The sequence below is a fragment of the Arabidopsis lyrata genome, assembly GCF_000004255.2.
Source record: "Arabidopsis lyrata subsp. lyrata unplaced genomic scaffold ARALYscaffold_7, whole genome shotgun sequence".
Taxonomy (NCBI): Eukaryota; Viridiplantae; Streptophyta; class Magnoliopsida; order Brassicales; family Brassicaceae; genus Arabidopsis; species Arabidopsis lyrata.
In genome coordinates, this window is record NW_003302549.1 from 4,747,327 (window position 1) to 4,762,512 (window position 15,186).

General features: G+C 33.8%; 4 protein-coding genes across 4 annotated transcripts; 3 read left to right on the forward strand and 1 right to left on the reverse strand.

The window, feature by feature from the left end:
* Window positions 1-422: 422 nt before the first annotated feature.
* On the forward strand, window positions 423-1,015 carry LOC9303419 (counting factor 45-1). Its single transcript, XM_021016582.1, has one exon. The coding sequence runs from the start codon at window positions 562-564 to the stop codon at window positions 883-885; it is 324 nt and encodes a 107-aa protein (XP_020872241.1). The 5' UTR covers window positions 423-561; the 3' UTR covers window positions 886-1,015.
* A 3,398-nt stretch (window positions 1,016-4,413) lies between these two features.
* LOC9303420 (UDP-glucuronate 4-epimerase 1) lies at window positions 4,414-6,068 on the forward strand. Its single transcript, XM_002867302.2, has one exon. It carries the CDS (start codon window positions 4,726-4,728, stop codon window positions 6,013-6,015), a length of 1,290 nt encoding a protein of 429 aa, XP_002867348.1. The 5' UTR covers window positions 4,414-4,725; the 3' UTR covers window positions 6,016-6,068.
* Window positions 6,069-9,123: 3,055 nt separating this feature from the next.
* Window positions 9,124-10,970, forward strand: LOC9303421 (tetraspanin-9). Its single transcript, XM_002867303.2, has 2 exons — window positions 9,124-9,836; window positions 10,336-10,970. Exons 1-2 carry the CDS (start codon window positions 9,330-9,332, stop codon window positions 10,645-10,647), a joined length of 819 nt encoding a protein of 272 aa, XP_002867349.1. The 5' UTR covers window positions 9,124-9,329; the 3' UTR covers window positions 10,648-10,970.
* LOC9303422 (WAT1-related protein At4g30420) lies at window positions 10,675-12,873 on the reverse strand. The gene is given in 8 exon segments (XM_002869332.2): window positions 10,675-10,835; window positions 10,838-11,016; window positions 11,089-11,240; window positions 11,332-11,490; window positions 11,587-11,827; window positions 11,942-12,058; window positions 12,145-12,219; window positions 12,507-12,873. Coding segments are annotated over 8 exon segments (1,149 nt in total). The 5' UTR covers window positions 12,686-12,873; the 3' UTR covers window positions 10,675-10,788.
* Between the last annotated feature and the right edge of the window lie 2,313 nt (window positions 12,874-15,186).

Consider the following 15,186-nt stretch of genomic DNA (forward strand, 5'->3'; position numbering starts at 1 on the left):
AGCAGCAAAAGATAATGCACACACATCACCGGCATCCACATTTTAAAAATATGCACTCGCCGGCCAGTTCTATTATCCTGAAAGTTTGGTTAGAATTAAACTAAAGTGAGATAATACTCTTATTATGCATTTCAGATTGATGTAATACTGTAAAATGTAATGACGTAGTGAAACCTCAATTTTGTCACTAAACGAGTTTTACTTCATCAGTAATAAACCTTGCGAATTGACTTGGGTTTAGCTAAGACTTATTTTCTTACATACTTTGTAATTCATCACACCTCGGAATGCAATTTCATTTTGCATCTTGCCAATCAAAACACATTTATCTAGACTAGAAATGTGTTTAATTAGTATTCGTGGTTCTTTAATGTAAGTATGAGTAAACTTATATATAACAAACCGAAATATGATATATTTGGTGATTTACACGTAACGGCTCACACTATCCCAAAACTTCTATAAATACACGAACATGTTATTCATTTTTGTATCTAATCAAGTTACACTATAAACTCAAATACATCGATCGGCAAGTCTTAACACACGAAGATTTCCAAAATGGCTAGGGCCCAAGGTCTTTTTCTTCTTGGTTTATTAGTTATTTCAAGTTTAGTTATGTTAACCGAGAGCCGAGTCGCAAGAAAAGACTTGGGGATTGACCTAGGCGGGATTGGAATCGGTCTGGGCGTTGGATTGGGGATTGGTCTTGGCGGCGGGTCGGGCTCCGGTGCTGGTGCAGGTTCTGGATCAGGTTCAGGTTCCAGATCATCATCTAGCTCTAGCTCGTCATCAAGTTCGAGTTCTAGTGGTTCGGGTGGTTCAGCTGGTTCATCTGCTGGTTCATTTGCTGGATCTAGAGCTGGATCAGGATCTGGTAACTAAATTATAATATGCAGTTAATTTTCTACTTAAAGTGTGAAACTATAAGTATGTTGTATGTTGTTGGTTTGTCGTAATTAGTATCGTATGTACGAAATTGGATGAATAAATTGTCGCCATAAGTTACGTTTTATTTGAGTGTGTACCTAGCTTACTCTCTCAATTCAAGTATTTTGCCAAAAATAATTCTTCAATGGCCGGCCGTAGAATCTCTTTAGATTTGGATCAGAGCATGTTCAATTAATCGTAAATTGGTAATTTGAATTTGAGAATAATCTTAAAAAAAGAAAACAAATAAGTTTCCAAATTTTTTAATAAGTTAATCAACCCATATGTATGACCACAGGTTATAGTTACCAGATGAATATAGGACCAGATTTTGATATTAAATATTAATTGTGATAGTCATATACTGAACTCTAAAATTAAAGGTATTCACAAATCTATGACAAATTGTTTAACTCTTTAAAAGTTCAAATGAATCCAGTGTTGCGTCATTTAAGAAAGAGTTCCATGTTTTTGTTACAAAATTTGGACTTCCTTTTCAATTAAAAGGAGTTTTTCAATTATATTTAATCGAGTTAGTGCACCTAATGATGATAGTATGTATTGTAAATAAATAAATAGAAACGTCTGGATGGTTTATGAATACCGGTGAATATGTTCAATATAGATGAACCAAACCGAATAGAAGACATGAAAGTTTTGATATGAAATTTAGTTACAGTTAGATTTGTTTTATTCTTATATGTATCCTCACCATGTAAAACAGTACAAGCGTCCACTTGAAGAAGAAAACCAAACCGGGAATCTACTGATTACCAATAAAAATTATAAAATACAACAAATAAAATAATAACTTTCTTACAATACAATCCAACATACTCGAAGGCCTACACCAACCTCAGTGTAATTTGGCCTCTCTAGGTACATATTGTTCCGCAAAACCTAACCCAATGATTAAAGTGTTAAACGTCCTAATTTTTTTTATTAGTTATTGCTGTTATAATATCAAAATTCCGTTATAATAAATGAAGCAATGCATTAGGACTTAAGCATGGTAGCTTCAAGACAAAGAATCAAACAATGGTTAAATAGTGCTATGTATATAAGTACTAAACTTAACAATGGTTAAATAGTGCTATGTATATAAGTACTAAACTTGATGGATCCTAATTGCTCACTCCATGCATTATTTTTTAAAAAATATAATTCGTAAATCAAACAGGATCTCGCAAATCTTTTCTTGCCTAAATAAAATTTTAGTCTGGAAACAAAGAATCTTCCCTATATAAAAATAAACAAAATAAGAATCATCTCGAATAAACAAAAAATAATAACTAATAAGGGAAGAAATATGAAAAAGCCAAAGCTAAACGTTTCATGTAAAGAGTAAATCCGAAATACCAAATAACGAATTCTTATCAAATTCTCTCTCTATATTACTTTAAGTGATGTTTTAGAGAAAATTTTTTTGTTTCACTTACGTGATGTATATATTAACTCTATATTTTACGAAAAAATATTTTTATAAAAATTATTAATCTATTTTTAAAATGCAGGAACAGAAGAACAATCAAAAAGGAACATACCAAATACGTTTTTTCACAAATAAATGATAGAAATATAAAGGAAAAACAACCATACCACACAAATTTATAAGATTAACTGTGCACACAAAAAAAAAAAAAAGAAAATGTAAGATAATTAGTTTTATTTATCTTCTTTTTTTTTTTGTCAACGAGATAATTAGTTTTATTTATCAAAAATAAATAACGATAATCAGTTCTAAAAGAAAATGGTGAATGTATCAAATAAATAGCAAAGCACCGTCCAAAATTACTGGGTAACGCCGGTAGATACAAGATCTGGAAAGACTACAGTCTCTCCCAATACTTCCGGTTCCCGGCGAGAGATGGCCCATCCCTTGTCTTTAATGGTGAAACCGTGACTTGGGGAAGCGGTAATTAGAGAAACGTGGAAACGGCACGCAGTTTTTTTTTTATGAACATGTCATTCTCTCATCGCTTTCCCAAAACAGCCAATGGTGGTGATGGCTGTGGTCCGCACGTCCTCCCACACATTATCCTGTTTCAATATTTGTATTTGTTTATATAAAATTATTATTACACTGATTAATTAAAAAAATATAATAGAGCTCTTTTTTAGATCTGAGTATAAAATCTCAAATTTATTTTGACCAAAGTGAAAATAATGTATCAAATTTTATTACACGTCTACTTGACCCAGTGCGGGCCAGTCGGCAAAATCATACAAAATCACTAGTAGTATGATTTAGTAAATTACTTTTATCACTATAATTAAGTAGTAAATTACTTTACTAATTAGTTAGTAGTGTGTTCTAAAAAGCGGTCTACGCGGTGTCTACACTCCGACTAGACGTTAGGCTCTCATGTGATGTCTAGAGCTTGACCGCCTAAAATTACATAGAACTTGTTTAATGTATTTTTTTAATTTTTAATTAAATTTTATTTATATATATAATTATAAATATTCATATATTATTTAATATAAATATAAATAAATGATTTATCTAATTTTTGTTTATGATTTCATATTTTTAGTTTTTTCTAAATATTTTATATAATTTTTTTATATAATATCATACTTATAATGTTTTATGTTGATGACAAAAAAAAAAAAATGTTTTATGTTATAGACGTTTAAACCGCCTAAAAATTGCCTAGCCCCGATCAGGGGTTCTAGGCACTAGGCGCTGGGTCACTGTCTGCTTAGCGTCTAACGCTTTCTTAAACATTATTACACATTTACTGTTTAAAAAAAAAAAAACATTACTACACATTAGTAACTTTTTTATTTATTTATCCTCTTTTGCTATATGAAATTCGAAGCCACCCACCCTGCTGTAAATACATACACCATTACATATCACAAGAATTACAACTTATTGATAAAAGTTTTTAAATGCCACCGATTATAAAAGTTTTTGTTTAATAAATGTGAATGTGGATTGAAGATAAAATACACTTTTTATCCACAGACCAAGCCTTTCGAGCCGGACTTTGTTTTATTAAACCACTATCCTAAAAACAAACCACACCCGGCGATGACCTAGGCATGTGGTGGTGTTTATGAAGTTTAGACAAAATTAGTTGTAAGTCGGTCGCACGTTCTTGTTTACCATTTTCTAATTAAATTTTGATTAGATATAACATGTGTTAATTGTTGAATGAGTTAAATGCTATGAGTGTTCTTAGACGCTTTCTTTCACACATTTATGTATGATTTCAAGTTGTATAGAAAATGCAAAATATTTCAAATCATAACAAAAAAAAACACATAATCTGAAACTCAAGTGAATCTCAAAACATATCTCACACTTCAACATTAGGAAAAAAAATAAAAAAACCAAGACGCCATAAAATTAACTTAAGGTTATTTAAATGCCTCCTTAAATTGCGGTAAATTGGTGAAAAAAAAGATTGCGGTAGATTTAGCATTAATCCAGGTTTTTACTACATAATTAGTAGATTCTTTTTTCTTTCTTTCTGTAAACAAATAATTAGGATTGTTTTTCTTTTTGTCAACAAATAGTATTAATTTTGTTATAAAAGAAAAAAGAAATTGACAATCTGTCAATCAAATTAACGCGTCTCCTTGTCCCCTAACCTCACCTGTATATATACTTCTCCGTCTCTTCCTCTTCTCCTTAGCAGATGCTTTTTGGAAAAAAAATATATATATACCAAAAAAAAAATCTGCATCTGTCTTCTTCCTTCTTCCCTCTAAATTTAATTACCCATTTTTCCCGATAAATTTTTGTTGAGGAAGAAATTTTTTGTAAAGAGAGTTTAATTAATTATGCCTTCAATAGAAGATGAGCTGTTTCCGTCAACGCCGGGTAAATTCAAAATTGACCGGTCAAACCGTCAGCTCCACCGTTGTTTCGCTTCTACGAGCACCATGTTTCTTTGGGCTCTCTTCCTCATCGCTCTCACCGCTTCTTACTTGAGTTTCCAAAGCTTCGTCGATTCCGGTAGCCGTTATCTAACCGCTTCTTGGGGCGGAATCCAGTGGGAGAAACAGGTTCGTACCTCCGCTCAGATCCATCGCTCCGGCGGTATCTCCGTCCTCGTTACCGGCGCTACTGGATTCGTCGGTAGCCACGTGTCACTTGCGTTGAGGAAACGCGGCGATGGTGTCGTTGGACTTGATAATTTCAACAATTACTACGATCCGTCGTTGAAACGCGCTCGCAGATCTCTGTTGTCGTCGAGAGGGATCTTCGTCGTTGAAGGAGATCTCAACGACGCGAAGCTGTTAGCGAAGCTTTTCGATGTCGTTGCTTTCACTCACGTGATGCATCTCGCTGCTCAAGCCGGAGTTAGATACGCTTTGGAGAATCCTCAATCGTATGTTCATAGCAACATCGCCGGACTTGTGAATCTTCTCGAGATTTGCAAAGCGGCGAATCCTCAACCGGCGATTGTTTGGGCTTCATCGAGCTCCGTCTATGGACTCAACGAGAAAGTTCCCTTTTCCGAATCTGACCGTACAGATCAACCGGCGAGTCTCTACGCCGCAACGAAAAAAGCCGGCGAAGAAATCACCCACACTTATAACCATATTTACGGTCTTGCCATTACCGGTTTAAGATTCTTCACGGTTTACGGACCATGGGGTAGACCGGACATGGCTTACTTCTCCTTCACCAGAAACATCCTACAAGGTAAACCGATCACAATCTACCGGGGCAAAAATCGGGTCGATCTAGCCCGGGATTTTACATACATCGACGATATAGTCAAAGGCTGCTTAGGATCTCTAGATTCATCGGGTAAAAGTACCGGGTCGGGTGGTAAGAAACGTGGAGCCGCACCGTACCGGATATTTAACCTGGGAAACACATCTCCGGTAACGGTACCGATTCTGGTGGATATATTGGAGAAGCATCTAAAGGTGAAAGCAAAACGGAACTTCGTGGAGATGCCAGGAAACGGCGACGTTCCGTTCACACATGCTAATATTAGCTCAGCACGAAATGAATTCGGGTATAAACCGACAACCGATTTGGAAACCGGGTTGAAGAAGTTCGTTAGATGGTATCTTTCTTATTACGGATACAATACTAAAGCCAAGCTTGTACATTAACCGTGACTATTATTATTATTATTTTTAATGAAATTATTTTTTTCTTTCTCCCATACATTTTATATGATTCGTTCTTTAGGATTATAAAATCTAAATTATTCGTTTCTCTTAAGACAAGCAAAAACCAAAAAAAGAAGGACAACGTATATATCGCGTTAATTTAAAATTAATCGTGATTGTGTTAATCTTGAAATGAATCAGAACATTTTTGTTTTCTTAATAGAGTATTGATTGATGTAAGCAAATATTTTCCTACCAAAATTATTTGTTACGGATCTAAAAAAGGTACTATATAAGTATATAAAATAAAATAGAAAAAAGGGAATAAGGACAGCTGGGAAGAGTGGGGACAGCAGAGAAAGTGGTGGTGTACGGTAACCGTTGGATCCGGTGAGGAATTTAACTAAGGGAGTCGTAATCTTACGGTCCAGCTGTGAAGTACTCATGCCACGTTATCTTCTCCACCGACAGTTCATTGTTGTTTCTATAGCTAATTAAATCATTTGTATTTTAATTGTAAGGCAAGAGGAAAGTACTGTAAGTAGAAGTTTCTTATAATTTCTCTCGTCTTTTAAGTTTATGGTCTATAATCATTTTTTTAGTATGTGAAGGTGAAGGTGAGTTAAGTATGTGATTTTTAGTATGATTTGGTTGATAACGTTTTCACTTGACTAATAGTACTTCAGAAGGATAGTTATAGAATAATTGAATGATTGAATAGTGAAGACATTTTAACCGATCTTAATAGACTAAAGTTCTTTTTAACTATAATATTGGGATCATCACTGTTGGAAAACGTGAAATTTGATACTACAAGTTATGAATGATTAGAATGTAAAATAATCATATTTCCAAAATGTGAAAGAGTGATATACAGCTATTCATCATACTTTATGACATTCTTTTAAATTTCCACTCTAAACTCCAAAAACAAAGACTCAATTTCTTCAACTAAATCTTGTGTGTGTTTTTTTTTGTTTGTTTTGCCCACCAATTACATTTTTGTAAACCAAATTAATTAGCTATTTATGGTGGGTCATTGGGTGAAATCATGTACATAGTTTAAGAATGATAAACTTATCAATTTAGTCAGGGCCGGCCCATGGGTAAAGCCTATGAAGTAAGGGCTTTAGGCATCAAATAATTATAAGTAGTTTTAAGGGCATTAATTTTTAAAATGTTATTGTGGTCTAGTGGTTAAGTTGAAGTCTTTTGTTGTACAAGTCATGGTTTCGAATCCCATACATGTTAAAACTTATTTTTTTTTTTTATAACAGCTTTTGTTAATGGGCCAAAATTTTTTTTGCTTTAGGCACTCAAATAGTTTGGGCCGGCCCTGAATTTAGTTGTTAGAAACCAAAAACAGATCAAATAAAAGTGGTCAAATGTACAAAAGAGATCTCTTAATAATACTTAAGAGACCCTAGTGATCTCGACCGTACGGAAATATTATGTACCGTTTTTCTGTTTTTGGGAGATTTAGTTTAGTTCGTTAATTACGCTCTAACCGTTATTGTATATATATATATATATATATATATATATATATATATATAATGATGCATATGCAGCTGAGGAGCATATAATTCCGTTTAAAACTTCCAAATCTTATATCCGTATAGGTAGGAGTTTTATAATCATTGTGTCATGGACTCATGGGTTATGCTTGTCGGGCTTTGACCATAACGCAGAGATAGGACTAGCTTTTACATAACTTTGAGAGAGTTAACTGGTTGGTCTAGAGTTAAGTGGAGATATATAAGTGTCTTTGAGTTTCAAGTTAAGAAGAGAAGGCAAGAGAAGACTCTCAAGCAATCAGAGGGTTTGATTGACAAAATATCCACAAGGCCCATATCAAGTTGAAGCCCATCTTGTACAAGTCATTCAAGATCAAGCCGAAGCCCATCTCGTACAAAAAAGGAAGAGTTTTTTTTTTTTTTTTTTTTTTGCTAAACATGTAAATATCATATAAATGAAAAGAGGTTTTACACAAGCAATACCTAAACAAAAGTAGCCAAGGCAAAAAAAATAAAACAAGGCTACAATATTAAGAGAAGGATATGAAAAACTAGCGAATCCAGAGAATCATGAGGTCACGCCACCGCTTTCGCTTTCTCCTAGCAGAAATGATATTGCGTACATCACGATCAATCATCTTAAAGACAAGAGGAGGAGACAAACGCTGGGAGTTGTGTAAAACATTGTTCCGCTGCCGCCAGATGTTGTAGACAACCACTTGAGCGATAACCTTTCTGAAGATAGAAGGAGGAAAGAGATTTGTAAGCAAGCAACAAATAATATTCTTTGATAGTATACATAATGTGTAAAATATTTATTAATCAAAATCTATAAATCTTGAAACTCAATCACTCCCTGGAAAAGCGCGTGAGAGTTATGAGACATTCCTTAAAAGTTCTAAGCGTTTGAAATCGAAACAACCTTTGATGAAGAAGAGACATTAGTACTCGTCGTGTAGCCATATTAGGCAATAACGAAACTTCTTTGCTAATCTCTTCACCTTCCTCTACGCGTTTTACTTTCACTTATAAATCCAATTCTCTTGACAAACTATAGTCTCTTCTTGACAACTCTTCATATTGAAGAAGTTTTTTTCATGCAGTGTATTGCTTCTTTTTTTTTTGTTTTTTTTAATATTTCCATTGTTTGATCCTGATATTGATCAATCTTTACTTTTATTATGTATATAGTTGATATTTTTTTTAATATGAAGATCAAGATTGTACCAAAAGAATCATCTGAAGATAAACTTGATTAGTTGGGGATTATATAATGTAACGTCATATATTAATTTTCTATAGTCACAATGTTCCAATAACTTGAACAAACGCGTGGGAAACACGTTACAATGATCAGCTTACTCAGCACTTCCACTGTCCCACACGTTAAGTTATGTCATATGTGACACAGTCTCGATACCACTTAATATTTTCCATCAAAAAAAAGAAAGAGATCTGTAAGAAATACATTCTTTGATATTCTTATCAAAGTAAGTGTAAAATATTTATTAGTCAAAATCTATAAATCTCACAATCACTCCCTTGAAAAGCGCGTGAGAGTTATGAGATATTCCTTAACTCAAAAGTTCTAAGCGTTTGAAACCGAAACAACCTTAGATGAAGAAGAGACATTAGTACTCGTCGTGTAGCCATATTAGGCAATAACGAAACTTCTTCGCTAATCTCTTCATCTTCTCTACGCGTTTCACTTCCACTTTATAAATCCAAATCTCTCTTCAGAAACCTAATCACACAAATCCCTTTCTTAATCTTAAATTCTTCTTCAATAATCACACCATGGTACGTTTTAGTAACAGCCTTATAGGAATACTCAACTTCTTCGTCTTCCTCCTCTCGGTTCCGATTCTCTCAACAGGAATCTGGCTTAGCCTTAACGCCTCGACGCAATGCGAGCGATTTCTCGACAAACCCATAATCGCTCTCGGTGCTTTCCTCATGATAGTCGCAATCGCTGGAGTCGTTGGATCTTGTTGCAGAGTGACGTGGCTTCTCTGGTTCTATCTATTTGTTATGTTCTCCTTAATCGTCATAGTCCTCTGTTTCACCATCTTCGCCTTTGTGGTCACTAGTAAAGGCTCCGGTGAAACTATCCCTGGAAAGGCTTATAAGGAGTATAGGCTTGAGACTTACTCTGATTGGTTGCAGAAGCGTGTGAACAACGCTAAACATTGGAACAACATTAGAAGCTGTCTTTATGAGAGCAAGTTCTGTTCTAACTTGGAGTTATACGCTGCTCGTGAGCCTGTTTCTGCTTTCTACAAAGAGGATCTCACTCCTCTTGAGGTAACCAATTTTGAAACTCCTTTTAGGCAATTTGATTTAGAGAATGAGAAAAATAAAGGATAGAGTTTCAAGAGATGGCCCCAAGAAGTCTTTTTTTTTTAGGGTTTTTAGTCTGATATTTTCGTCTGCCTCATGAATTTCTGCACAAGTTTTGATTTTATTTCTGAAATTTTGAGCCATGCACAATGATCTCTGAAGTCTAGAATAATACCTATATAGCTATGTCAAAGCTTTTGATTTCACTGACAAATCTTTATTGTGCCTTAGTTATATATAATGAATCTAAAAGCTTCTAATCTAATCATGTGATTGCTTGTGTTTACAAACTTGAGGTAACAGTTCTGAGTAATTTTAGACCACATTGATTAGAACTGTATAAGCTCAGTTTCAGAATCTGAATCGATATATCAAAAAGTTACTTTCTTTTAAGGGTTTTAGTCTTGACCTTTTTCATTATTCTAATTCTATGATTTGAATCTTGATTGTTTCTTGTATACAGTCTGGTTGCTGCAAGCCCTCTAATGACTGTAACTTCATCTACATAAATGCAACAAGTTGGAACAAAACATCAGGAACACAAAAGAACTCAGATTGCCAACTTTGGGACAACGAAAAGGATAAGCTTTGCTACAATTGCCAAGCATGCAAGGCTGGTTTTCTCGACAACCTCAAGAGCTCATGGAAAAGAGTTGCTATTGTCAACATCATTTTCCTTGTACTCCTCATTATCGTCTACGCTATGGGATGTTGCGCCTTCCGAAACAACAAAGAAGATAGTTATGCCCGTTCCAATGGTTTCAACAATCCTTGATTTCGCCGGTTTTTATTCTCGTTAGGATTATGCTAGTCTTTGTTCAAGACTTTGATTTTTCATTAATAAGTCATTTAACATTTATTATAGCAAACACAGCTTTCAAAATTTAAGAAACAGTAGAATGGAAGAATCTTGAATTTAGTCTAGTTGGTGATGTGTTTGGATTTCTTCTGTTGATTTGTGTTGGACAGAAGAGGATTCTTCAGATCTCTGTTACAGATAATTGTGTTTGAAGAATCTTCTATATGAATCTTTACTTCTGAGTTCTGATCATTGTCTCTCTGATCTTGATTAATCATAACATCTTTTGCTTTACCCCATAGCACAGTGTAAAGTCCCATTATCACCCCTAATCCTCCGAGTAAACTATTCAAAAAGATCAAACAGATTATTGAATTGTAGTTATCTTCAGTTTTTATAAGAGTATGCTTTTGTTACCTTCCAGTGTAAATCTCTTCTTGGAAGAACAGAGCAGCCAAGATTGTTACAATGACTGTACAAAGAGGATTAAACAGTGCAGAAAACACAGGACCTCTCTTTGCAATAGCCCAAGCTTGGACTGTAAACGAAAGTGCCGACGCCCCAATTCCCTGACAAACGCATTTCAATATTTGAATTTACGTTAATCGACTGCCAAAGAAAGAAAGGAAAAAAGAACAGAGGAATGTTGTATGTGCATACTGCGTAGAGACATGTCGCAAACTCGGAGTAGGAATGGAGAATCCAAGCGTTTGGATCCTTCTCTAGGAAGAAAGTGACGACTGCACATTGTATCGTTCCGAATAAACACATCCATGCTGATAAAGAGAGGTTATCTGGATAGTAGGCAGAGATTGGAACCTAGGGTTTTGTTGAAACAAAGTTTAGTTTTCTTATAAGGCAAGAAACTTTACAAAAGAAAAGTTTATGATCTTTGATTTATTTAAAGAAGTTTACCTGAAGTATAAGCCAAAAGGACCAGCAAAGAGTACTAGAGAACAAGAACAAACAACCAATCAACCACGTGTTCTGGTCTTTAAGATTTCCTAATACCGATTTATCGATTGGTAAAGCGGATTCTGAGTTGAGAATCTTTGGTCCACGAAGCAGAGTCATGGAGATCGCTCCTGCTACACAGAGGATCGTCCCTGCGATCTTTGCTAAGCCTCTTATATCTCGGATATTCAGTTTCTCGTATCTAAAGATCAGAGATAATTAGTAACACATTAAAAAAAAAATAATAATAATAATAATTAGTAACACATAAATCTTGTTTTCACAAAATTCCATATAAATGTGTATATGCATATACCCGGCGAGAAATGAGATGAGGAAGGTGATTGCAGGGATGATGTTACCCACTGCACTTCCCATCGATGATGAAGTTAAGTAAAGGCCTTCAAGATATAGATTTTGATTGATTGTAATGCTGCAAACACATAATAAGAATAAGCAACATTGTCCAAGATTCATCTAATTGGAGTTCTTAAGAAATTAAATTTAATATACACTTACCCTATAAGCGAGACCAAGAATATTAAAGAAAAGCTCTTTAGATCCAAAGAAGATATGGCTATCTTTGATTTTCTCCTACAATTAATCCCAAAAAAAAAATACATCGGCCAGTAAGAATTAACTATGTTAGGAACTCACATAGTGAGTTAGAAAAAAAACTTATAAATAATATATATATACGAAATGTGAATCAATTCACTCATTTCCACTTGTTTTGGGTTAGAAAGAAACCAATGAAACTTAACAAATTTTATTTTCACATAATCATTTAGAGGATATAGAGAAAGGTGATTCTGAAGCAACTAAACTCACAAATTATGAATTCACATTTCCATTTGGGAGAGAGGGATGATTTTAATTACCTGGATAAGTAGAGAAATGGGAAGATGAAAATGGTTGCAAAGGCTTGCCTATAGAGGATAAAAACCCGAGGGCTTAATCCATGAACCAAAGTAGCTCTTGCAAAGAGAGTCACTCCAGCATAACACAGTTGAATCATCGTCATCGCCATTACCGGCTTGTACTCCTCTATCTTTCCCATCTCTTCTCTCTTTCTCCCTCCTCGTGAATCTTACTTTGTGTTCTCTTTAGATCTTTATGCTATGTATACTAGTGTATATATTGTTAGGACGATCTTGTTAATTATATTAACTATTAATCATCATGATAATAGTTAATTATATATGCTTAACGAATAATGTTTTATTCGGTTGGCCAATACGTACTTCTTTGTCTTATTGTGGTTTTAAATAGTCATTTGGTTTTTGGTCGAAGTTGGATGTACTCGGCACGACGGCATCGTATCATCTATTGTTGTTGGAGTGAACAAATCCTTTACGAAAGACTAAACCATAATTTGTGTTAAATTATATATGTTCAAAATCGAAATTATACGAAAGTACAACTAAATTATGCCTCAATTGTTCATACTAAAAACATTATGAAAACTTGTTTTATGACCTTTTCCAAATAGCTACAATCACGATCGTACACAACTATAGCATTTATTAACTATGGCGGCTAAATCAATCAATTTGATCTATATCTCATTTTGTTTAATACCACTAACAATTTGTTAATCAAAATCATATGTGGCTACTTAAAACTGTCTACGGCTCTACGCCATTAAAAAAACTAGAGTTTCTTTTTGTTAATGTAAAATTTTATTAACATGTCATTTTTCTAATGTTTCTTCTGGCATTATTTTAAACCGTGATTTTTGTTTTCGAGATTAAATCAAACTTTGGATCTTAGTACAAGAGATCTGATCATCTTAACATGACAGCTCTTTCCACACTTGATCTAAGTACAGACAAGTGAGTCCATGAGTTAGCACCAATTTCTTGTTTTTTTTTTTTAGTTGTATATTTGTTTGATTAATTTTTAATAGTTGTACCAAAGTGTAGGCACTTATTTATTACTATCGATGTAATAAGAATATCTGCTACGTACAGATCTAGAAGATGAACTAAAATAACATTCTAATGCAATCCTAATGATTCACCCCCAACTGGCCGTTCAATTAATATTTTTCTCAACCTTGGTTTTTGTTAAATTTGGTGAAACCAATTAACAACGACATTAATATCATTGTATAATGGTATTTTCAATTAACACAGTTCCTCTTTGTCAAAAAGGTAGACGATATTCCTGAAAATGATAAATATTTAGCTAGCCAAGACCTTTTTCTGCTTTTGAACATTTGTATTAGAAGTTCATAGTTTCACATTGATCATTTCTTGGTGCAGAAAACCCAAAAGGGAAAAAGCATTACTTCTCCATGGACATGCGTTTGAAATTATAGAGGACAATGAGGATGCCTTGGACAGATCTGGCTGAATCATCAGAGAATATAAAGAAGTCATGAGTAAAACTTTGATTAGTAACTATCGAAGACCTCTCCTACCTCTAAAGTAACTATAAATAGCTCCATTAAAACCAACAGAGAAGGATGTAGATGTAATGCATGTTTTTAGCCAAAATATTTATTAAGGAACTTAGAGCATATATAAAGGCAGTCCAAAATAAAGTCTCCCTCTTGTAGTATTTAATGTCTTAGCTATATCAACCTTAACGAGAGAAATTTCCCATGTGGAAACACCCACTCCTCCAACCTCACTAATTAGCATTAGCACAATTTTTAATCACCATTGAAGACTTTGTTTTGTTATAATTTTCTTTGCATGTTCTACAGTCTACGTACACTAATGAATCTTTTTGTTTTAACATGTTTTACATTGCTTGTTTGGTTGTTCCTCTATTACCATTGCAATTAATGATATGTTTCACAGTTTCATATAGATAACTTATATACGCAACTATGCATATTTTCATGTAATACAATGACTTTTTTATTCTTAAAAATTTATCGCTTCGTAGTAAAGTCTTAATTAAGCTTTTCAATCTTCTCTGATAAACAACTACTTTAACTTATTTAAGTAATTAGGGCGGGAGAGTTTTTTACTTTTGTCCTTGGAAGAGTACGGAAGAAGCCACTAATCTACCCTTGATTTAAGGGGACAAACATATCATTAAAAGGAGATTATGTGTGTTGATTTTAGATTATACCCAAAGCATTATCCAATTTAAATTAAAAACAAAAAGACAGTTACTTTAATTGACTTTTAGGCTGTTTTGGTCGTAGACTCGTAGATAGTAGTTGATACTATGAAACTGAAGCTAATCTACTCACCATTCCGTCGGTTCTTCTACCTTTTTAACTTCAAATTATTTCACATGGCCTACCTGTAGTATACATTTATCCAAGACCATGCGTTATATGATTATGATAAGAATGGAGCTCGTAAATAGTATATCATATAAAGTTGGATGAAAAAATAGTTGATCAGTAAAATAATATTTTACTTCATTAATTTGAAACATGTTAATAAAATTAGTACATTATATTGAGGATAAGCTAGAGTTACCCTTTCCTATAATTATTCTACTTAGACTAGGACTCTTCTCTTCTCTTCGTATGAATCATATGTTACATTTTATATACAGTTTGATAAAAAAACTATTTGTTTTGCATAAAAATTT